General features: G+C 43.1%; 1 protein-coding gene across 1 annotated transcript; it reads right to left on the reverse strand.

Moving 5' to 3' along the window:
- Window positions 1–13,264: 13,264 nt before the first annotated feature.
- Window positions 13,265–15,468, reverse strand: polr2j (RNA polymerase II subunit J). Its single transcript, NM_001160575.2, is given in 4 exon segments — window positions 13,265–13,828; window positions 14,467–14,641; window positions 14,718–14,807; window positions 15,341–15,468. Coding segments are annotated over 4 exon segments (354 nt in total). The 5' UTR covers window positions 15,394–15,468; the 3' UTR covers window positions 13,265–13,792.
- Between the last annotated feature and the right edge of the window lie 7,904 nt (window positions 15,469–23,372).

Raw genomic sequence — 23,372 nt, forward strand, 5'->3', positions numbered from 1 at the left:
GGCGTCACATGCAATGAATTATTGTGCAACACATTTAGCAAGGCACCAGTTGAGCAAAAGAAAGAGAAAAATACTTATTGATTTTCCATCTAATTAGTTTGCAAATAAAACAGTCTATCTTAAAATAAAAATCAGTATATCATGATGAGGTAAGTTGAATGAGGTTTATTTTTTTTAAGTGTAGGGTTTTGTCATTATCTATCTCTATCATATTTCGGGACATTTCCCCACAAGGTGCCACATGTTGATCTGTCGTTTAAGAAATTGCTCATGCTCCTGTGAACTGGTTTACATTTCCCCTAGAATAGGGGGAATTAGATTATGCTGAACAGCAGGGGGCTTCTGTTCATTGCCCGTGACGTGAGAGGGCTTTAAAAAAATGTAACCTTTATTTAACTAGGCAAGTCAGTTAAGAACAAATTCTTATTTACAATGACGGCCTACAAATAGAACAGTTTAATCTGTGCCGCTCGCTTATGACAACAAGGCAGCATGGTGTATCATCTAGAAACATCTATTTTCCATAAAATATGTTTGAATTTTCAAACTAGTTTTCCCTGGAAAGGCAGAAGCTTTTTCTGCCTTTCCAGGGAAAACTAGTTTGAAAATTCAAACATATTTTATGGAAAATAGATGTTTCTAGATGATACACCATGCTGCCTTGTTGTCATAAGCGAGCGGCACAATCCTACTCATTATTCCTCGTGCTTAATTACGTCTCTTGTTTTGAGCCAACTTCGCTGTGGGCTTTGAACGAGGCACCTGGCACATGCCTGGGAGGCAAGCCCGGTTCCAAAACAAATGCAATCAACTTTCACTCTGCACAAAGACAACCCGGACCAGATTAATCGAATCCCCTCAGATATACACTAGGCAGCCAAATTCAGATATTTTTTATAAATTAGTCGCTTGACCAATCAGATCAGTTCAGAAAAAGATTGGACGTGTGAGCGCAGCCTACTTGATATAAATTACAAAAGTATGGGACTATGTCTAACTAGAAATTAGTTACTAGGGCAAAATATCAGAATTGGGCTGCCACATGATGTTCCTAATGAACAACTCATATCCATCAAACCCCCCCCCGAAAAAAGCAATAATATAGTGTAGCGGTAGGGCGGGCTGGCTGGCTCACAAGTGACGAGTGTGAAGTAACACAAGCGTAAACAAAAATTGACCTTCCTCCAGGGAAAAGACCCAGTACTTTTATTCAGGAAAATAAACAGAATGCGCCACAGCGCTGGGTAACAATAAAACACCAACCAAAAACCTAGCTCCTCTTTGAGCCTTTCCACACGGGTCTTCCGGTCCCTCTGCAACCGGACAGCTAACCTGTTTACCGGCGTATCAAACAAAATGAAACAGAAATCCAACAGGCTTGTCCTTCCTGGGGTCAGATCTACGGCCAAGTAACGTCTGGTAGGTTCCTGTCCAGCTGGGTTCGATATCCCTAACAGCGTTGGCGGGCTCTGAATGTCAGCTCTTGCTGATCCAGACCAAAAACAGATCTGGCCAAAACCAGGTTACAACAGCCACCACCCAACCTCCAATCTAATTATATCCAGATGTGTGTAATTAGGGTGGCCTGGAAGGGTAAGGGCCTATCTTGGGGCCAGCAGAAGTAGCCAACGTCAGGAATATACCAGCCTTCACACACCCACCCTCTCACTCCATCACAATATATATATATATAACTGAATAGTAAAGGTCAAAATGAGTAAAATTATATAAAAACAAATACATCCACAATCTTTAGGCATCACATGCTTCTCAGTATATGTGTGACCTTCCTGGTCCCGTCCCTCAAGTCAGTGAGTCAACACAGGAAGGAGCAATGGATGGATAGTTCATTTATTTCCAAAGCTGTGGTGATGGGACACACACAGTATAGATGAATGGTCAGTAGTCGACGGGATATAAATATCACTCCCATAGCAATTCTCCATAAATCTTCTGTATAATATACACACACAAAAACATTGAAATGTTTATCAAAGTCTTTGTGATTGTATAGTGATTTAACCTTTTCTAATTATTCCTAATTTGCTATAATATGTAATCTCATATTTACAACATCAGAATAAACTCTCATTCATTTCAGAATTCAAAATATATCAAATTAACCTGAAAAATTACTCAATGTCACACTTGTGGCGAAGGAATATAATACACCAAGAATGTACCACACGTTTTCCTATACTGACAAAACCAGGCTAAATACACTGGCTGGTGTTCATGAGTTTTTAAAACATATACTTTATACATTTGTAAAACTGAAATTGAGGGACCTTCCCATTGGGCCCTGTCCTTTCCTCACAGGTGACGGCCATTCCAGAATCTGCAATGCCCCAAACAGCTTAATATTAGACAGTCAAATTAAAAAAAAACATCTGTTTCAGTGAGAAAGGATGAGTTTAAACTGACGGTCCTTGCTATGTGGGATCCATGGGACATCTTTAGATGGTGAACACCGTTCCCATTAATTTAGGATTGAGGCATATAGCTGAATATACACAGCAGATGGCTATGACAGACTAATCTCAACAGTAGGCCACTTTTAAAGTCTGAAAACCCCTGACAAAATTAGGTTTAGGAGTAAACCATCACTTTAATAAAAAGTTTCACTAATAAGTACCTCTGTGGCAGTGTAACGGTAGATTTCCTCTTCGTCTGAAGAGGAGTAAGGATCGGACCAAGATGCAGCGTGGTAAGTGTTCATGACGATTTATTAAAAATGAACTGAACACTGAAATACAAAACAATAAATTATGTGATGAAAACGAAAAACGAAACAGTACCGTGTGGCGACAAACACTCACACGGAAACAAACATCCACAAACCAACAGTGAAACCCAGGGTACCTAAGTATGATTCTCAATCAGAGACAACTAACAACACCTGCCTCTGATTGAGTACCATACTAGGCTGAACACAAAAACCAACATAGAAAGACAATCATAGACTGCCCACCCCAACTCACGCCCTGACCATACTAAAACAAAAAATAACAGAACTATGGTCAGGACCTGCCAGGCTCTGGCAGCCCCTGGCTGGCTGATGGCTCTGGCAGGTCCTGGCTGGCGGCTCTGGCGGCTCCTGGCTGACTGGCGGCTCTGGCGGCTCCTGGCTGACTGGCGGCTCCTGGCTGACTGGCGGCTCAGACAGCTCGGGACAGACGGGAGACTCTAGCAGCTCGGGACAGACGGGAGACTCTAGCAGCTCGGGACAGACGGGAGACTCTAGCAGCTCGGGACAGACGGGAGACTCTAGCAGCTCGGGACAGACGGGAGACTCTAGCAGCTCGGGACAGACGGGAGACTCTAGCAGCTCGGGGACAGACGGAAGACTCTAGCAGCTCGGGACAGACGGGAGACTCTAGCATCTCGGGACAGACGGGAGACTCTAGCATCTCGGGACAGACGGGAGACTCTAGCAGCTCGGGACAGGAGGAAGGCTCTGGCAGCGCTGTACAGGCAGGAGCACCTGTAGGCAGAAGACGGAGAGACAGCCTGGTGCTGGGGGCTGCCACCGGAAGGCTGGTGCGTGGAGGTGGCACTGGATAGATCGGACCGTGCAGGCGCACTGGAGTTCTTGAGCACCGAGCCTGCCCAACCTTACCTGGTTGAATGCTCCCGGTAGCCAGGCCAGTGCGGCGAGGTGGAATAGCCCGCACTGGGCTGTGCTGGCGAACCGGGGGACAACATGCGTAAGGCTGGTGCCATGTACGCCGGCCCGAGGAGACCCACTGGAGACCAGATGCCTTGAGACGGCGATGTTCCCCTGGCTGTGCCCAGGGTCCTTTACCGTCCATAATCTCCTCCCAAGTCCAGGAGTCTTGTGTTCGCTGCTGCTGCTGCTGCCCGTTACCACGCCGCTTGGTCCTTTTGTGGTGGGTGTTTCTGTAACGGCAGATTTCCTCTTCGTCTGAAGAGGAGTAAGGATCGGACCAAGATGCAGCATGGTAAGTGTTCATGACGATTTATTAAAAACAAACTGAACACTGAAATACAAAACAATAAACGATGTGATGAAAACGAAAAACGAAACAGTACCGTGTGGCGACAAACACCCACAAACCAACAGTGAAACCCAGGCTACCTAAGTATGATTCTCAATCAGAGACAACTAACGACACCTGCCTCTGATTGAGAATCATACTAGGCTGAACACAAAAACCAACATAGAAAGACAATCATAGACTGCCCACCCCAACTCACGCCCTGACCATACTAAAACAAAAAATAACAGAACTATGGTCAGAATGTGACAGGCAGGAATTGCTTAACCACTCCTGGGGTCCACACAAAACATGAAACATGACATAATACAGAACATTAATAGACAAGAACATAACTACATAAATAAATAAACAATTACAAAAGGCACACGTAGCCTAAATAGCAATACATACACACAAACTATCTAGGTCCAATAGGGGAGAGGCATTGTGCCGTGAGGTGTTGCTTTATCTGTTTTTTTAAACCAGGTTTTCTGTTTACTTGAGCAATAATAGCTCTATCAATTGTGTCAGTGCAGTACATGTTGAGTGCCCTTCTCTATAAGCATGCTGAAAGTCTGTTGTTAATTTATTTACAGAGAAATAGCATTGTATTTGGTCAAACACAATTTTACCAACAGTTTGCTATGAGCTGGCAGAAAGCTTATAGGTCTGCTGTTAGAACCAGTAAAGGCCGCTTTACCACTCTTGGGTAGTGGAATTACTTTGGCTTCCCTCAAGGCCCGAGGACAAAGACTTTCTTCTAGGCTCATATTAAAGATATGTCAGATAGGAGTGGCTATAGAGTCAGCTACCATCCTCAGTAGCTTTCCATCTAAGTTGCGAGGAGGATTGTCATTATTGATTGATAACAATAATTTTTCCACCTTTACAAAATAATTTTTCCACCTTTACAAAATTAAATCTTGCAATGCTTGTCTTTGATTATTTGTTTTTTATGCATGAATATGATGGCTCACTGTTCGTTGTTGGCATTTACTCCCTAAGTTTGCCCACTTTGCCAATGAAGTAATCACTAAAATAATTGGCAACATCAAATGGCTTTGTGATGAACAAGCCATTTGATTCGATGAAGGATGAAACTGAATTTGTCTTTCTGCCCATAATTTCTCCAAAGTTTTTTTCCATCATTCTTTATTGATGGAAAATTGATCTTGGATTCATTATAGAGTTTCTTCTTCTTTTTTTTGTTTAGTCACATAATTTCTCAATTTGCACTAAGTCAGCCAGTCAGATGTGCAGCCAGACTCATTAGCCACTCATTTTCCCCAATCTCTTTCAACCATACAGTTTTTCAATTCCTCATCAATCCATGGAGCCTTAACAGTTCTAACAGGTGAATGTTTATTCATGATTGGAAGAAGCAATATCATAAATTCATCAAGTGCAGTGTCTGGATGCTCCTTATTAATCACATCAGACCAACAAATATTATAAACATCCATATAAGAGTCAAAGCAAAATATTTTGTACACTATTTTAGGCCTAGCTTTTGGAACTTTGGCTTTCCTGGATATAGCCACTATATTGAGATCACTGCATTCAATGGGTATGGATACAGCTTTAGAACAAAGTTCTACAGTATTAGTAAAAATGTGATCAGTACATGTGGATGATCTTGTTCCTGTAGTGTTTGTAAACAACCTGGTAGGTTGACTAATAAACTGAACCAGATTACAGGCACTGGTTACAGTGAGAAGCTTCCTCTTGAGTGGACAGCTTGATGAAAACCAGTCAATATTCAGCTCCCTAAGAAAATAGACCTCTCTGTTTACATCACATACGCTATCAAGCATTTCACACACATTATTTAGATACCGATGGTTAGCACTTGGTGGCCTATAGCAACACCCCAAAAGAAAAGGCTTTAGATGTGCCTAGTGAACCTGCAACCACAACACTTCAATAACACTTGACATAAGATCTTCTCTAAGCATTACAGGAATATGGCTCTGTTATATAGAGCAACACCTCCCCCTTTCCTGGGTAGTTTATCAGAGATATACATAATAGGGAAATGAGCAAACAAAGAGAAAAAAATATACTGTGGACGGACCACCAGGAGGCAGGCTGGTCGCACGGACCAGAGAGTATCTCTGCAGAATCTCATGTGGAGATTCTGTCCATAACTGTTATTCTGCTTTACTGTCCGAGATTCATCAGTCATTGTTATCATGGATTGACACACAGAACTGTTGTCTAATGACTTACAGAGAGCCGTCATCTTGCCATACTCCTGTTTCAACTCATCGAGCTGACCCTGGGAGAACTGCAAGCTGTTCTTCAGTTCCTGGACCTCACCAGTCAGGTCATCCATTATTTTATTAGTTGAATCCACCAGTATTTGGACACAACACTTGAAGTTATTTTCTTGTAGTAACATCTCTTTGTTCACTTAAAAGGTGTGAACAACATGTCCTAAACCATGTCCTACACCTCGCCGTTCCAGATAGGGCAGGTCACAGGGAAGATTGAAAACAACAAACAGCAGCGATCTAGAGAGCCACAAACCCGGGAAAATCCATGGTCCCTGCCACAATGGCTAACCAAGTCACTGGCTGTGTTCAATACCATAAGAAACTCCGCTAGCTTGATAGGCAGTTAGCTAGCAACTAGGCTAGCTGCTATGCCAAATAGCTCCTGCCTTAGTCGGCAGGGTCTGATGAGGGTCTTGATTTTCGTGCTTTGTGTCTCACAATTTAAAAGGTTAGTCAACGATTTTGGGAGTGATCCCTTTAATTGTTTCATGTTTGTTTGATGGGTTCAATCAGTGCCATTTACACAGTATGATATGGTCTTGACTGAAATAGTTACATGATGTGATGTGACATGTTGTGTTGTTGTGACATGCTGTGCCCTGTTATGGGCAGTTAGGGGGATGTCTTTGCTGGACCACTGCAGTTCCGCCAAGTTCACAGCACACACCTCCTCCTTATAATTATTAGGCCGCTGGGCTCGTGTGCCAATCCAGCTAAACAGGTAGATAGAGCCCTGCCCTGAGAGGGAGAGAGCAATATAAAAGATGTGGACAGAAAGGTAGGAGAAAACAGAAAGGAGCGGTGTGGAGGGAAAAGAGAGAGGGAGGGGGATAACGCGAATGTCTAGCAACTGAAAAGTTGCAAGTTCTTCTCTCATCATGAACAACTGACATTAAAGCTAATTAGAAACTTCTCAACTACAGTACTTGCTACTTTGCAACTAAACTCAGCAAAAAAAGAAACGTCCTCACTGTCAAAAGCGTTTATTTTCAGAAAACTTAACGTGTAAGTATTTCTATGAACATAACAAGATACAAAAACTGAGACAAACTGAAGAAGTTCCACAGACATATGACTAACAGAAATTGAATAATGTGTCCCTGAATAAAGGGGTGGTCAAAATCAAAAGTAAGTCAAGATCTGGTGTGGCCACAAGCTGCATTAAGTACTGCAGTGTATCTCCTCCTCATGGACTGCACCAGATTTGCCAGTTCTTGCTGTGAGATGTTACCGAACTCTTCCACCAAGGCACCTGCAAGTTCCCGGACATTTCTTTCGGGGATGGCCCTAGCCCTCACCCTCTGATCCAACAGGTCCCAGACGTGCTCAATGGCTCTTTGCTGGCCATGGCAGAACATTGACATTCCTGTCTTGCAGGAAATCACACAGAATGAGCAGTATGGCTGGTGGCATTGTCATGCTGGAGGGTCATGCCAGGATGAGCCTGCAGGAAGGGTACCACATGAGGGAGGAGGATGTCTTCCCTGTAACGCACAGCATTGAGATTGCCTGCAAAAAGCTCAGTCCGATGATGCTGTGACACAACACCCCAGACCATGACGGACCCTCCACCTCAATCGATCCCGCTCCAGAGTACAGGCCTCGGTGTTATGCTCATTCCTTCGACGATAAACGCGAATCCAACCATCACCCCTGGTGAGACAAAACCGCAACTCGTTAGTGAAGAGCACTTTTTGCCAGTCCTGTCTGGTCTGCGACGTTGTTGCCAGTGATGTCTGGTGAGGACCTGCCTTACAATGAGCCTACAAGCCCTCAGTCCAGCCTCTCTCAGCCTATTGGGGACACTCTGAGCACTGATGGGGGGATTGTGCGTTTCTGATGTTACTAGGGAAGTTGTTGCCATCCTGTACCGGTCCCGCAGGTGTGATGTACCAATCCTGTGCAGGTGTTGTTACACGTGGTCTGCCACTGTCCGTCCCGTCTCCATGTAGCGCTGTCTTAGGCGTCTCACAGTACGGACATTGCAATTTATTGCCCTGGCCACATCTGCAGTCCTCATGCCTTCTTGCAGCATGCCTAAGGCACGTTCACGCAGATGAGCAGGAACCCTGGACATCTTTCTTTTGGTGTTTTTCAGAGTCAGTAGAAAGGCCTCTTTAGTGTCCTAAGTTTTCATAACTGTGACCTTAATTGTCTACCGTCTGTAAGCTGTTAGTGTCTTAACAACCGTTCTACAGGTGCATGTTCATTAATTGTTTATGGTTCATTGAACAAGCATGGGAAACAGTGTTAAAACCCTTTACAATGAAGATCTGTGAAGTTATTTGGAATTTTACTAATTATCTTTGAAAGACAGGGTCCTGAAAAAGGGATGTTTCTTTTTTTGCTGAGTTTACTTAGCATGTTAGCTAACCCCAGCCAGCCAATTGACATACATAATAATAGGAAATGCTCTGATCAACTGAATTTTACAAAAATAGAAAGAGTGATCATTGCAGTCTCTCTATATCGGTGTACCCTCAAAGCTCAGAGCTACAATGGGGAGAACAAGTATTTGATACACTGCCAATTTTGAAGGTTTTCCTACTTACAAAGCATGTAGAGGTCTGTAATTTTTATCATAGGTACACTTCAACTGTGAGAGACGGAATCTAAAACAAAAATCCAGAAAATCACATTGTATGATTTTTAAGTCATTCATTTTCATTTTATTGCATGACATAAGTATTTGTTACATCAGAAAAGCAGAACTTAATATTTGGTACGGTCTTCCAGCATGACAACGACCTGAAACACACAGCCAGGGCAACTAAGGAATGGCTCCGTAAGAAGCATCTCAAGGTCCTGGAGTGGGCTAGCCAGTCTCCAGACCTGAACCCAATAGAAAATCTTTGGAGGGAGCTGAAAGTCCGTATTGTCCAGCGACAGCCCTGAAACCTGAAGGATCTGGAGATGGTCTGTATGGAGGAGTGGGCCAAAATCCCTGCTGCAGTGTGTGCAAACCTGGTCAAGAACTACAGGAAACGTGTGATCTCTGTAATTGCAAACAAAGGTTTCTGTACCAAATATTATCATTCTTGAACAGTCGTAACCTTGCATCTGCAAAAACCTGAGCCATACGTATCGTCCAGTACTATACAAATTGGTTTTATAATTTATTTACTAGCTAACTAAATGGTAACACAGGATAAACATACAGACTTAATGCATTAGAAAGGTCCCTAGCGGACTGACAACGATATGTCTGCTTGTTACAAAAGACATGGAGAGGGCGAGAAAGAGACACTTAACATAAGTACATTTTGAAACTACTTATACTTTGCACACAATCCGCCACCCGCTTTGCGTAAGAAATCATGAATGTATTTACGTGGAAATGCCTTTGTTTGCCGTGTATCTTTTCTTATCGAGCCTTCTTGGAAAGGGGGTTGGTTGGGTCTTTTCGCAGCATGCTTGTAAGGCTCTGATTGTCCAAAAGGGGTCCCTACCCCTCTTCTACTGATCTCCTCTGCAGTCGTCCGGTATCTTGTCATGTAGTCCTGAACAGAACTAGAGTTTATTCTACTTCCATTCACTCTGGAAGATGCTTCTATGAAGATAGGCAAGCAAGCCGTGTAGATGGTTCCGAGTGGGGTGATGAGTCGCGTCCTACGGTGGTTTGAGAAGAGTAGCAGAACGGTCCCACTTAAATTCACTTTTATAGATACTTTACGTAGGACCGCTAATCAGCCGTACCAGTGATTGTCCGGGAGGTGACTATCGTCTCTACCTCGTTGAGATTCAAAGTTTAAACCACTTAACAAGAGCTGCAGCTCGACGCCTTTCTGGTCAGATATGTTAATTCTTAACCCATAATTTTATACACTTTGTTCAAAACTCTGACACGCTCAAGGGGGCGGTGACTACATACTTGTACAAAGTTATAGAAACAATTTCCTTTTATAGTTTCTAAAATCTCTCAACAAAAACACTTTCTTAGTTGTTCATATGTCTATTCTTGTTCTGAGAAATGAAGGATATTCCATGCAAGAATTTGCCAAGAAACTGAAGATCACGTAACACGATGTGTACTACTCTCTTCACAGAACAGTGTAAACTGGCCCTAACCAGAATACAAAGAGGTGTGGGAGGCCCCGGTGCACAACTGAGCAAGAGGACAAGTACATTAGAGTGTCTAGTTTGAGAAACAGACCTCAACTGGCAGCTTCATTAAATAGTACCCGCAAAACACCAGTCTCAAAGTCAACAGTGAAGGCAGAGTTCCTCTGTCCAGTGTCTGTGTTCTTTTGCCATCTTAATCTTTTATTTTTATTGGCCAGTCTGAGATATTGGTTTTTCTTTGCAACTCTGCCTAGTATGCCATCATCCTGGAGTCACCTCTTCACTGTTGATGTTGAGACTGGTGTTTTGCAGGTACTATTTAATGAAGCTGCCAGTTGAAAACAGGTTGTTAAAAATATTTGCTAATTTATATAAATAAATAAAAAATACCTTATTTACATAAGTATTCAAAGCCTTTGCTATGAGACTTGAAATTGAGCTCAGGTGCATCCTGTTTCCATTGATCATCCTTAAGATGTTTCTACAACAGTCCTCCTGTGGTAAATTCAATTGATTGGACATGATTTGGAAAGGCACACCTGTCAAAGGTCCCACAGTTGACAGTGCATGTCAGAGCAAAAACCAAGCTATGAGGTTGAAGGAATTTTCCATATAACTCTGAGACAGGATTGTGTTGAGGCACAGATCTGGGGAAGGGTACCAAAATAAATTCTGCCGCGTTGAAGGTTCCCAAGAACACAGTGGCCTCCATCATTCTTAAATGGAAGAAGTTTGGAACCACCAAGATTCTTCCTAGACCTGGCCGCTCAGCCAAACTGAGCAATTGGGGGAGAAGGGCCTGGTCAGGGAGGTGAGGTGACCAAGAACCCGATGGTCACTCTGACAGAGCTCTGTAGTTCCTCTGTGGAGATGGTAGAAACTTCCAGAAGGACAACCTTCTCTGCAGCGGGGCCTCCCGGGTGGCGCAGTGGTTAAGGGCGCTGTACTGCAACGCCAGCTATGCCATCAGAGTCCCTGGGTTCGCGCCCAGGCTCTGTCGTAACCGGCCGCGACCGGGAGGTCCGTGGGACGACGCACAATTGCATTGTCCGGGTTAGGGAGGGCTTGGTCGGTAGGGATGTCCTTGTCTCATCGCGCACCAGCGACTCCTGTGGCGGGCCGGGCGCAGTGCGCACTAACCAAGGTTGCCAGGTGCACGGTGTAGCCTCCGACACATTGGTGCGGCTGGCTTCCGGGTTGGATGCGCGCTGTGTTAAGAAGCGGCTGGTTGGGTTGTGTATCGGAGGACGCATGACTTTAAACCTTCGTCTCTCCCGAGTTGTAGCGATGAGACAAGATAGTAGCTACTACAACAATTGGATACCACGAAATTGGGGATAAAAAAGGGGTAAAAATTGTTTTTAAATAAATAAAAAATAACCTTCTCTGCAGCACTCCACCAATTAGGCCTTTATGGTAGTGTCTAGACGGAAGTAAAATGCACATGACAGCCTACTTGGAGTTTGCTAAAAGGAACCTGAAGGACTCTCAGACCAGGAGAAAAAGGATTCTCTGGTCAGATGAAACCAAGATTGAACTTTTTGGCCTGAATGCCAAGCGTCAAGTCTGGAGGAAACCTGGCACCATCCCTACGGTAAAGGATAGTGGTGGCAGTATCATGCTGTGGGGATGTTTTTTAGCGGCAGGGACTGGAAGACTAGTCAGGATCGAGGGAAAGCTGAACGGAGCAAAGTAGAGAGATCCATGATGAAAACCTGCACCAGAGCGCTCAGGACCTCAGACTGGGGCGAAGGTTCACCTTCCAACAGGACAACGACCCTAAGCACACAGCCAAGACAACACAGGAGTGGCTTCGGGACAAGTCTCTGAATGTCCTTGAGTGGCCCAGGCAAAGCCGAACTTGAACCTATTCAAACATCTCTGGAGAAACCTGAAAATAGCTGTGCAGCAACGCTCCCCATCCAACCTGACAGAGCTTGGGAGGATCTGCAGAGAAGAATGGGAGAAACTCCCCACATACAGGTTTGCCAAGCTTGTAGCGTCATACTCAAGAAGACCTGAGGCTGTAATCGCTGTAAAAGTTGCTTCAACAAAGTACTGAGTAAAGGGGCTGAATACTTATGTAAATGTGAGTTTTTTTTTATTACTTTGAATACATTTGCAAAAATGTCTAAACCTGTTTTAGCTTTGTCATTATGGGGTATTGTGTGTAGATTGATGAGGGAAAATAATGTAATAATTCTAAATAAGGCTGTAAGGTAATTTTGTGGAAAAGTCAAGGGGTCTGAATACTTTCCGAGCGCGCTGTATATGTACAAATTACCTCGACTAACCTGCACCCTTGCACATTTACTCGGTACCGGTACCCCCTGTATTTTGCCTCATTGTTTTGTGTAACTTAAACTAAAGTTTTTTTTATTTATTTTGTAAATATTTTCTTAACCGCATTGTTGGTTAAGGGCTTATAAGCATTTCACGGTAAGGTTATACCTGTTGTATTTGGTGCATGTGACAACTTAAATTACATTTGTAAACTGACTTATCTTATAGAACAAAATGTATAAGACCTAAGCCTGTGTTGCCCTCAGACCTTATTTTTTGCATTCATCCCAAAACCCCATTCTTTTCCACCATAGGAATGGATGAAAAAAACAGAGGTAACTCATTACCGTTTTTTAGGACTACAAGCTGGCGAGCTCTATAGGGTGGGGTGGTCGTCACTAGTTAACACAGCCACAGTCATAAACCCTGCCTATTTCTAAAATGTTTATTCTTAAAATTCTATGTTTAACCCAAACTCAACCACACTGCTAACTTTCTGCCTAACCTGAAACTTAAATGAAGACCAAAAAGCTCATTTTTGTTTTCATTAAGTTAAGATAGACAATTTTGACTTTGTGGCTGTGCTAACTAGTGACGACCCAATTGGGGGGCTGGCTATAACATTACATGAAAATAAATATTACAAGAATGATTTATTGAAAAACAAACCTTAACTGTTCACACTCTTATTCTCAGAAAATGTAGGGCCAAATAAGGAGCATGTTGGGCATTGTAAAACTAAAGCATTTAAGCGGAATGGATATCATGAAAAATATTTCCATGTAATAAAGTTTTAAACCATGCTTGTCATCTTTCAGCACATACCTAACAAACTACAGTATTGAATTCAAATGAGTAAAACATGTGATTCTGTTTTGAATTAACCAATCCACTGTATGATCTCAGAATCTGTTTCAAATCACCAATTTCCTGTGTGTGAAAAAAGTATTATTTAACAGATACAATAACATCCATTCTTGCAAATATGTTACCGTGATCTAGAATGAAAACTCACTCAAAACGCCATTCAGTACTTTGTATACAGAGGCCATGCTGTGCCAAGCATGGCAGTAATGGTAAGTCCAAAACAGAGTCATTTTATAGAATCCTGGTCAAATGAAATGTGATCTTCAAAGTGGCATCTTCTTTCCCAACATTATGCACCAATCCTCATTCAATTCCTTCTTGCTTGTCTTTAATCGCAACCTGAAACAAAGTTGAGAGATATGAATTTAGTAGTTACACATTCTGCTGATCAAGTAGGTCTATACTCACCAATATGTATTATTATTAGTTTTCAAAAATACATTTCCATTTTAGTCATTTAGCAGATGCTCTTATCGAGAGCAACTTAAAGTAGTGAGTGCATACATTTTCATACTGGTCCCCCATGGGAAACCAACTCACAACCCTGGCATTGCAAGTGCCATGCTCTACCAAGTGAGCCACACACAAAGTTTTAACCCAAATAGTATTGCAGATGAGTGTTTCAGGTAAATTACTAAGCAAAGGTTGTTGGAAATGTAGTTAGCGCGTACATCACAGGACAGGCTCGAGGTAATGGCTGGAGCGGAATAGGTGGAATGGTATCAAATAATCAAAACACATGGTTTCTATGTGTTTGATGCCATTCGCACCGTTCCAGCCATTATAATGAGCAGTTCTCCCCTCTGCAACTTCCACCGGAGTACATACATTTTTGGCAAAGAATAATATTTTCCACAACCAGTTCTAGTATAGAAGACAATCCATATAATATTATATAGACAGTTCGCTACAGTAGAACTGTTCCACGAAATGTACCGATTAAGAGTTGTGATGATGGCGGTATCTCATGTACTCACCCTGAATCGCTCCTCCAACAAGGACAGCTCACTGATGAGGTCAGTGATTGCATTAGTGAAAGCCTCCTGAGGACTGTAGTCTGGTGTGGTCTGAACACGGATCACAATCTTGTGCTCCAGAGGATGAGGGACCTTGTAGCCAGCAAATAGCACTTGGGGGTCTTTCAGAAGTTGTCTGCAAATACAATACATTTTAGTTATGATTGAGGAGCTTCGCAATTATCATTGATTAGACAAAGAATCACACTCACTGTCTGATGATGTTACCAAGCGTGTGATCCTCTTTGTTCAACGTGAAGAGGCAGGCGTTAGGGACTTTTGTGTCCTTGATGATTGTGATTCTAAAAACATTTTTTTGTAAGAGTATTTCACTTTCAGATTCATATTCAGTGGTAATGGCAGAACAATCATTGTGGCGTGTAAGTTAGCTAGCTAGTTTATGCTGAATTGAGCTAACATATAGTAGGCAACAAAGCCATAACTATATAACTCTGGTAGCCAGTGGGCGCGAATTTGCTAGCTGATAATGCCTGACAGACTTCCCTAGCTGCTACTCTTTAGCCACTGGCAACGCACAAACATAGCATACTAGCTAACTGTCAGGCTATCGCAATGATATGTTGTAGCATGCTACCTATCTAGCTACTTCCTGAACCAGAATCTGGGATTCTCTTCTGAGAATCGCCATATTCAACGTCTCCTGTAAACCCAGATTATGATTCAGATACCTCCTTACCTGGCAGTTAACTATGATCGCTAGCTAACCTAAACCAGAATAACAATAGCTAAATGAGCTAATCCTAGCTAGCTGAACGTCAGCAAGGGATCAAGTAATATGCTACAGTAGCTATCTAGCAATATGTATAAAACGTACTTCTTTTCCCCTTCAAACAACAGAAATGACTCGAATGCCGGTGGCGCGTTCATATTTGAACAGTTAGTTATCTACGTAGTTGCATATAAGAATGCAGAAACAGCGAACACACAACACAGTTCTTGAATGAGGGACTCAATAGCTGGTGGGACCAACTTCCGGTAGCGTTTCTTATTAAGGGATTTCAAAATAAAGGTCTTCATACAAGATCTGTGCGTCTTGATGAGTGAAATCATAGAAATTATAGAGCCCTTATCAATGGCGGTCTGGACACCAACCTGTACCTCAAAAATAGAATCAGAAGACGACTAAGGGTTGCTTCAGAGTCTTGATTGAGAAGTGCATGGGACGATGAATGAGGAGATAAATAGGGAGGACAAAAGGAGGATAGGTACGGAGGTAAGGGCACTGATCCAAGTGATGAAGAGAAACTGCAGCGAAGGTGATCTTGAGGCAGTAGACCTGGACAGCTGGCTGAATGACCTCGAAAAGTTGAAAGTGGTGTTCAAGAAATGCACTGGAGAGATGGTCGAAATGATAGAGAGCTTGGCAGAAATGCAGGCCACCATAGCCGAGAGCAGAGTCCTCAAGCCTGAGAAAAATAACTCTGCCCAGAGCTTTGTAAGTTACTCCTACTTATTAAGTGTAGTCACATCTGCAATGTGTTATGAAGTAGTTATAGAGTATATCTAGAGATTGTCTATAACATAGCACTGTCCTGATTGTTTGTTGTTTCTGGTCCTACAGAGCTCAGGGAAGGTCTCTGGTCCTGTGTGGCATGACTGGCCTCTTTCCTCTTGTGACTTCAGCACTGCAGACCCTGGATTAAGCCCTATGGCCCTGCCCTCTGCTGTGGCCCCTCCCTCCCCAGAGTATGTCCCAAGGCCTTTGACTCCTCCCAGCCCAGTCTATGTCTTTTTTGCTCCGCCTGGTGTGGAGTACTTCTTACACCACCGCAGCCCTTATCTGGACCCCATCACCAACCTGAGCGAGAACGGTAGGAAGCTGCTCCAGGAAATGGAGCAGGAAATAACAGGTAGCCCAGTGGTTAGGGCATTGGACTAGTAACCAAAAGGTTGAAAGATCGAATCCCTGAGCTGACAAGTTAAAAATCTGTTGTTCTGCCCCAGAACAAGGCAGTTAACCCACTGTTCTTAGGCTGTCATTGAAAATAAGAATTTGTTCTTAACTGACTTTCCTAGGTAAATAAAGATAAAATATCACATTCTACTACATATAATAATACAATTAAATTATATCTTTACATTAAAAAGGGGGGGGGTTATATCCTTCCTGTTTGGCCCTGTCCGGGGGTGTCCTCAGATGGGGCCACAGTGTCTCCTCACCCCTCCTGTCTCAGCCTCCAGTATTTATGCTGCAGTAGTTTATGTGTCGGGGGGCTAGTTTGTTATATCTGGAGTACTTCTCCTGTCCTATTCGGTGTCCTGTGTGAATCTAAGTGTGCGTTCTCTAGTTCTCTCCTTCTCTCTTTCTTTCTCTCTCTCGGAGGACCTGAGCCCTAGGACCATGCCCCAGGACTACCTGACATGATGACTCCTTGCTGTCCCCAGTCCACCTGGCCGTGCTGCTGCTCCAGTTTCAACTGTTCTGCCTTATTATTATTCGACCATGCTGGTCATTTATGAACATTTGAACATCTTGGCCATGTTCTGTTATAATCTACACCCGGCACAGCCAGAAGAGGACTGGCCACCCCACATATGCTCTCTCTAATTCTCTCTTTCTTTCTCTCTCTCGGAGGACCTGAGCCCTAGGACCATGCCCCAGGACTACTTGACATGATGACTCCTTGCTGTCCCCAGTCCACCTGACCGTGCTGCTGCTCCAGTTTCAACTGTTCTGCCTTATTATTATTCGACCATGCTGGTCATTTATGAACATTTGAACATCTTGGCCATGTTCTGTTATAATCTCCACCCGGCACAGCCAGAAGAGGACTGGCCACCCCACATGGGCTGGTTCCTCTCTAGGTTTCTTCCTAGGTTTTGGCCTTTCTAGGGAGTTTTTCCTAGCCACCGTGCTTCTACACCTGCATTGCTTGCTGTTTGGGGTTTTAGGCTGGGTTTCTGTACAGCACTTTGAGATATCAGCTGATGTACGAAGGGCTATATAAATAAATTTGATTTGATTTGATTAAAAACCGAACTCTATCAGAATTCCAGTCATTCCAATACATGTTATACCTCTTTATCTTCAAGAATAGGACTTGGAAATATGCAAGTATACATTAGCCAAATTATTTTACCTGAACATAACCCCAAAACTAAGGATTTATTAGCCAGCGCTACTCTTTTGTTCATGATGTTGTTGTCATGGAGGACTGATTGGACTCATTGATTCAAGTTGAAAAATACATGCTGCGCTCATGGAATGGCCTGCTTTGAACACTACTGAAAAGTGCTATTTACATTTGAAAAATGTATGCCATATGCTGCATTTGCTATAGGCCTATTGTTAACCTTTTTGTTGGTGACACTTTGATATCTTGATAATATTCTGCTGTTTAAAGGGCAAATCCACAGATGAAACAATAACAACCCCCCCAATGTTTACAAACATTAGAGAAAAACAAGTTTATATTTTGGGTTCACATGGAGTGTGACAGTTGAACTAAGCTCATGAGTAACTAATAAGTTATATTCTTCAAGCATCAATGGATATGTTTGGACACACCTACTCATTAAAGTGTTTTTCTTTTTTTTGTGTAATAATAGTGAAGACATCAAAACTATAAAATAACACGTGTTAAAAGTGTTAAACAAGTGTTAAGTGTTAAACAAATCCAAATATTTTTTTTATTTTATATTCTTCAAAGTAGCCACCCTTTGCCTTGATGACAGCTTTGCATTCTCTCAACCAGCCTCACCTGGAATGCTTTTCCAACAGTCTTGAAGGAGTTCCCACATATGCTGAGCACTTGTTGGCTGCTTTTCCTTCAATCTGCGGTCCAACTCATCCCAAACCATCTCAATTGGGTTGAGGTCGGGTGATTGTGGAGGCCAGGTCATCTGATGCAGCGCTCCATCACTCTCCTTCTTGGTCAAATAGCCCTTATACAGCCTGGAGGTGTGCTGGGTCATTGTCCTGTTGAAAAACAAATGATGGTCCCACTAAGCGCAAACCAGATGGGATGGCGTATCACTGCAGAATGCGGCCAGGGGGCCCGTTTTTAGGAACTCCGGGTGGAGTTCTTCACCATTGTGTTGGAATATAAGTTATTGTAATGGAGGCCAAGTCAAAGTGCTGAAAACATTCCATTTGGAGGGAAGCTGTACCTTCTCGTCTGTACACTATGAACCTCACTGTTCAGCCAAAGGGAGAGCTCTTTCTTTAGCCAGGTTGAGACCAGGAAATCCTCCCCCTGAGGGTAGATGTGGACTAGAGCCAACACACACTGCTGGACTGACTCTTTCGCTCTTGAATGCTTTATCCTGCACATAGTCCTCTAGAGTTCCTACATACAGTGCCTTCGGAAAGTATTCAGACCCCTTTACTTTTTCAAACAAAATAATACGTTAACGCCTTATTCTAAAATGTATTCAATTGTTTTTTCCCCTCCTCAATATCCACACAATGCCCCATAATGACAAAGCAAAAACAGGTTTTTATAAATGTTTGCAAATGTATTAAAAATAAAAAACAGAAAACTACATTTACATAAGACCCTTTACTCAGTACTTTGTGGAAGCACCTTTGGCAGCAATTATGGCCTCGAGTCTTCTTGGGTATGACACCACAAGCTTGGCACACCTGTATTTGGGAGTTTCTCCCATTCTTCTCTGCAGATCCTCCCAAGCTCTGTCAGGTTGGATGGGGAGTGTTGCAGCACCGATATTTTCAGGTCTCTCCAGAGATGTTTGATCAGGTTCAAGTCTGGGCTGTGGCTGGGCCACTTAAGGACATTCAGAGACTTGTCCCGAAGCCACTCCTGCATTGTCTTGGATGTGTGCTTAGGGTCGTTGTCCTGTTGGAAGGTGAACCTTCTCCCCAGTCTGAGGTCCTGAGCGCTCCGGAGCAGGTTTTCATCAAGGATCTCTCTGTACTTTGCTCCGTTCATCTTTCCCTCGATCCTAACTATGTCCCAGTCCCTGCTGCTGAAAAACATAAATGTTCACCCTATCGTTTGGACTGAGTGCACTGAGCACCTTGGACTCTTTGTCATAGCACCTTTTCTGTTCACTCCTTTTTCTCAGTTTGTCAAGAATGACCTTGTCATCCTTCTCTGTTTCTAGGAGTACTGGCAAACTAGTTTTGAGTTTCCTGTTGAACAACAGCTCTGAAGGCAACAGTGGAGTAGCCCTGTAGTGGAGTAGCCCTGTAGTTTAACAAAGCTAGATACGGATCTGTCTTTGAGTCGAGAGCTTTCTTAAGCAGTAGTTTCACTGTTTCGTAACCGTTTTCGACGAACCCATTAGACTGTGGGTAGCGGGCTGGATGTAACATGCTTGAACCCCTCCAGTTTAGCAAAATAACTGAAAGCTGAACTGTGAGGCGTTGTCTGTACGGACTACCTCTGCGACCCTATGACGAGCAAAGAATGACTCAATGTGAGTTATCACCTGACTAGCAGTAGTGTCCTTCAGCAAAGCCATCTCTGGGTAATGAGAGTAATAGTCCATAGTAGAACATAGTTCTTGCCCTCAAGAGAAAATAGATCTATTCCTACTTTGCCCCATGATCTCGATAACTCTTTTTCCTCAACCCACATTGGCTCTTTGCTCTGTTTTGACCTGTATTTCTGGCATGTTTCTCAGGCTCTGACTATCTGCTCTATATTAGCATTCATCTTGGGCCAGAATAACACTACTTTTGCACGTTGTTTTGACTTTTCCATCCCTATTTTGATCAGCATGTTTTTCTATAACATACTTGGTATCACAATTCTTGAACCTTTAAACAGAATTCCATTAAGTACAGATAGCTCATACCTGTATTGACCATAAGGGTATGGTGTAGCTTGTACAGACCACCCGCCTGTTATGGCTTGAATCACCTTTTGCAAACACTCATCTTCTGCAGTAGCACGTGAAATAACACATTTCATCTGAGACTGGGCAATTCTTTCTGATAAGGTTTACATGTATGGCCTCATCCTGCTAGTATATTTGGTTTGGTTCTAAGCTGTTAAAAGCTCTGGACAATGTGTCTGGCACTAACAATTCTTTCCCTGGCCTGTACTCGAGTTGCAAGTCATATTTCTGAAGTGTTAGAAACCGTCTCTGTACCCTTGACCATTCTTTGCAAAAGTAACCAAAAGTTTATGATCTGTGTTAGCCATAGAAAGATGGAATGTCTGACATGCATATGACAGTGCCAATGTCTCTTTCTCAATCTGAGCATAGTTACACTCAGAAATTGTCAGAGCCCTGGAGGCATATGCAACTGGACACCATTTAATGCCATACTGCTGTAACCTAAATCTGCTTTTGAAGCATTTGCTGAGATTTTGGTTTTGCGCTTTTCATCATAGAACCTCAGTACTGGAGCATGCATTTTAATGCATTGAGCTCCTCAAATTCTTTCTGGTGTTTACTGTTCCAACCCCACTCTGTAGTTTTACAGAGTAAACTTCTCATCTGACTCTTGTGAGTTGCCAGATTAGGTACAAATTTACCCACATACTATACCATACTTAAGAACCTTTGTACACCCTCTTGATTGGTAGGCGGTGGCATGTTCTTGATGGCTTTCACTTTGCTCTGGTCTATCTGAAGTCCTTCACATGTTAGTTTTTCACTCAAGAAGGTTATTTCTGTCTTTCTGAATTCATATTTGCATGCATTTAGCTTTAGCCTGTTAGCTCTTACTAGATCAAGTGCTGCTTTCAACCTTGTGTTGTGCTCTTCAAGAATCTGACCCCATGTTAGCACATCATCAATGTACACCTTTGTGCCTGGCACACTCTCAAATATCTGTTGGACTATCCTATGATAGACTTCTGGTGCTGAAATGAGACCAAACGTGAGCCTTTTAAATGAGGACCTACCAAAAGGAGTATTGAAGGTACAAAGCCTTGTACTCTCCTTGTCTAGACTGATCTGCCAAAACCCTCAGGAGGCGTCTAGCTTTGAGAATGATTTAGCCCCTGCTATGCCCCAGGATATCTCCCCTCTGGTGGGCAGCTGAAAGTGTTTCCTTTTTACATACTTCTTTAGACTTCCATACAGTCTGAGCGAGCCGTCTTTCTTCTCAACTATTACTAGTGAGTGGACACATTCAGTAGGCTCTTCTACCTTGTCTTGGATATGTAAGGACTAGCCTCAGTAGCTCTGCTTTTAGCTTGTCTCTTCGTGATAATGGGACCTTTCTACAGTAGGTGCATGGATCACTGGTCTATAAGGCTGCTCTAACTCGATTTTGTGCTGCACCTTGAGTTTTCCTACTCCCTGAAAAACATCAGTATATGTATCCTCAACATTAGTCATTTCACCATTCACTGTATGAACCTGTTTCACTAGACCCAGTAAGTTACATGACTTGAACCCAATGATGGGTGTTTTTTCTCTCTTTACTATGACAAATAGAACCTTGTGAGATTGATCATCTACCTCCTGTACCAATGTGCATGTCCCTGAAGTGGCAATTGCTTCACCACTGTAAGCTTTCAGTATTATCCTTTGCTTTGACCACTGGTTTTACCTGTAACCGTAACAATTCAGTCTATGGAATGATGTTGACCTGTGCTCTAGTGTCAAGTTTAAACACAATGTCAGTTCCATTAGTCTTGTATTTTTATTTATTTTATTTAACCCAGTAAGTTGACTGAAAACGCATTCTCATTTACAGCAACAACCTGGGGAAAAGAATGGCCAATCGTAAACTGGGGATGATTATGAGGGCCAGATTGGGAATTTAGCCTGGACTCCAGGGTAACACCCCTACTCTTACAATAAGTGCCATGGGATCTTCAGTGACCATAGAGAGTCAGGACACCCATTTTACATCCCATCTGAAAGACAGAACCCTACACAGAGCAATGTCCCCAATCACTTCCCTGGGACATTTTTTTTAGACCAGAGGAAAGGGTGCCTCCTACTGGCTCTCCAACACCACTTCCAGTAGCATGTGGTCTCCCTCCCATCCAGGGATCAACCAGGACCAACCCTGCTTAGCTTCAGAAACAAGTCAACAGTGGGATGCAGGGTGGTATGCTGCTGGATGTAGGTAGCTGTCCAGTCCTTGTCCGGTCCTGCAAGTGCGACTGTTCCCACAAAGAGGTCACCCAAAGACCCATCACTGTCCTCGTTGTCACTGCTATTGTCCTGGTCCTCTTTGACACGGTGTACTGTATTTTGTTGTCTCCGCTGCCTGCATTTGAGTGCAAAGTGGTTCTTCATGCCACGGTTGTAACACTCTCTTTTCTATATGCTGGGCACTGGTGAAGTCTGTGCTCTCCCCCGCAGTTGCCGCACGAGAGCTGGTTCCCTGAAGTGCGCTGCTGACTGCTGTCGGCACTGTCCTTTGAAGTGAGCCTTTTAGCTGTAGCTCTTCCTTTGCTAACATACTCGACTTTGCATACTATGTCACTAAGAACACCACTGTCCATTGACCATATGCGACTCTGAGTCACTTCTCTAGCTTGACACATTTGTATTGCTCTTTCTAGTCTCAATTTATTCTCACCAAGTAACTTTTCTCTCATCCCCTTGTCTCTCACCCCCATGACAATTCCATCTCGTATCAGCGAGTCTGCAATTTCACCACAATTACACGACTGACATTTCAGTTTCAAGCCCATAATTAAATTCCTTTATTTTGTCATTCTGACATCTACTGTTGAAAACATACTTCTCAAATGTCTTGTTTCCTCATCCATTAGCTGAAAGCTGTTGTAGACATCAATGGCGTCCGAGCCAGCTACTGTACAACCTTCTGTATTTTTCAGCCTCTCCTATCGCCGGTCAGATAGAAGATGAAACGCTGCTTGAACCGCTTCCATTGCTCTTCAACGTTTCTTTTAAGTTTCAGTTCTGTTAGAAGCTTTCGCTGCTCCATGTTGTTAGCCAGCTAG

The sequence above is a fragment of the Oncorhynchus mykiss genome, chromosome 12 (assembly GCF_013265735.2).
Source record: "Oncorhynchus mykiss isolate Arlee chromosome 12, USDA_OmykA_1.1, whole genome shotgun sequence".
Classification (NCBI taxonomy): Eukaryota; Metazoa; Chordata; class Actinopteri; order Salmoniformes; family Salmonidae; genus Oncorhynchus; species Oncorhynchus mykiss.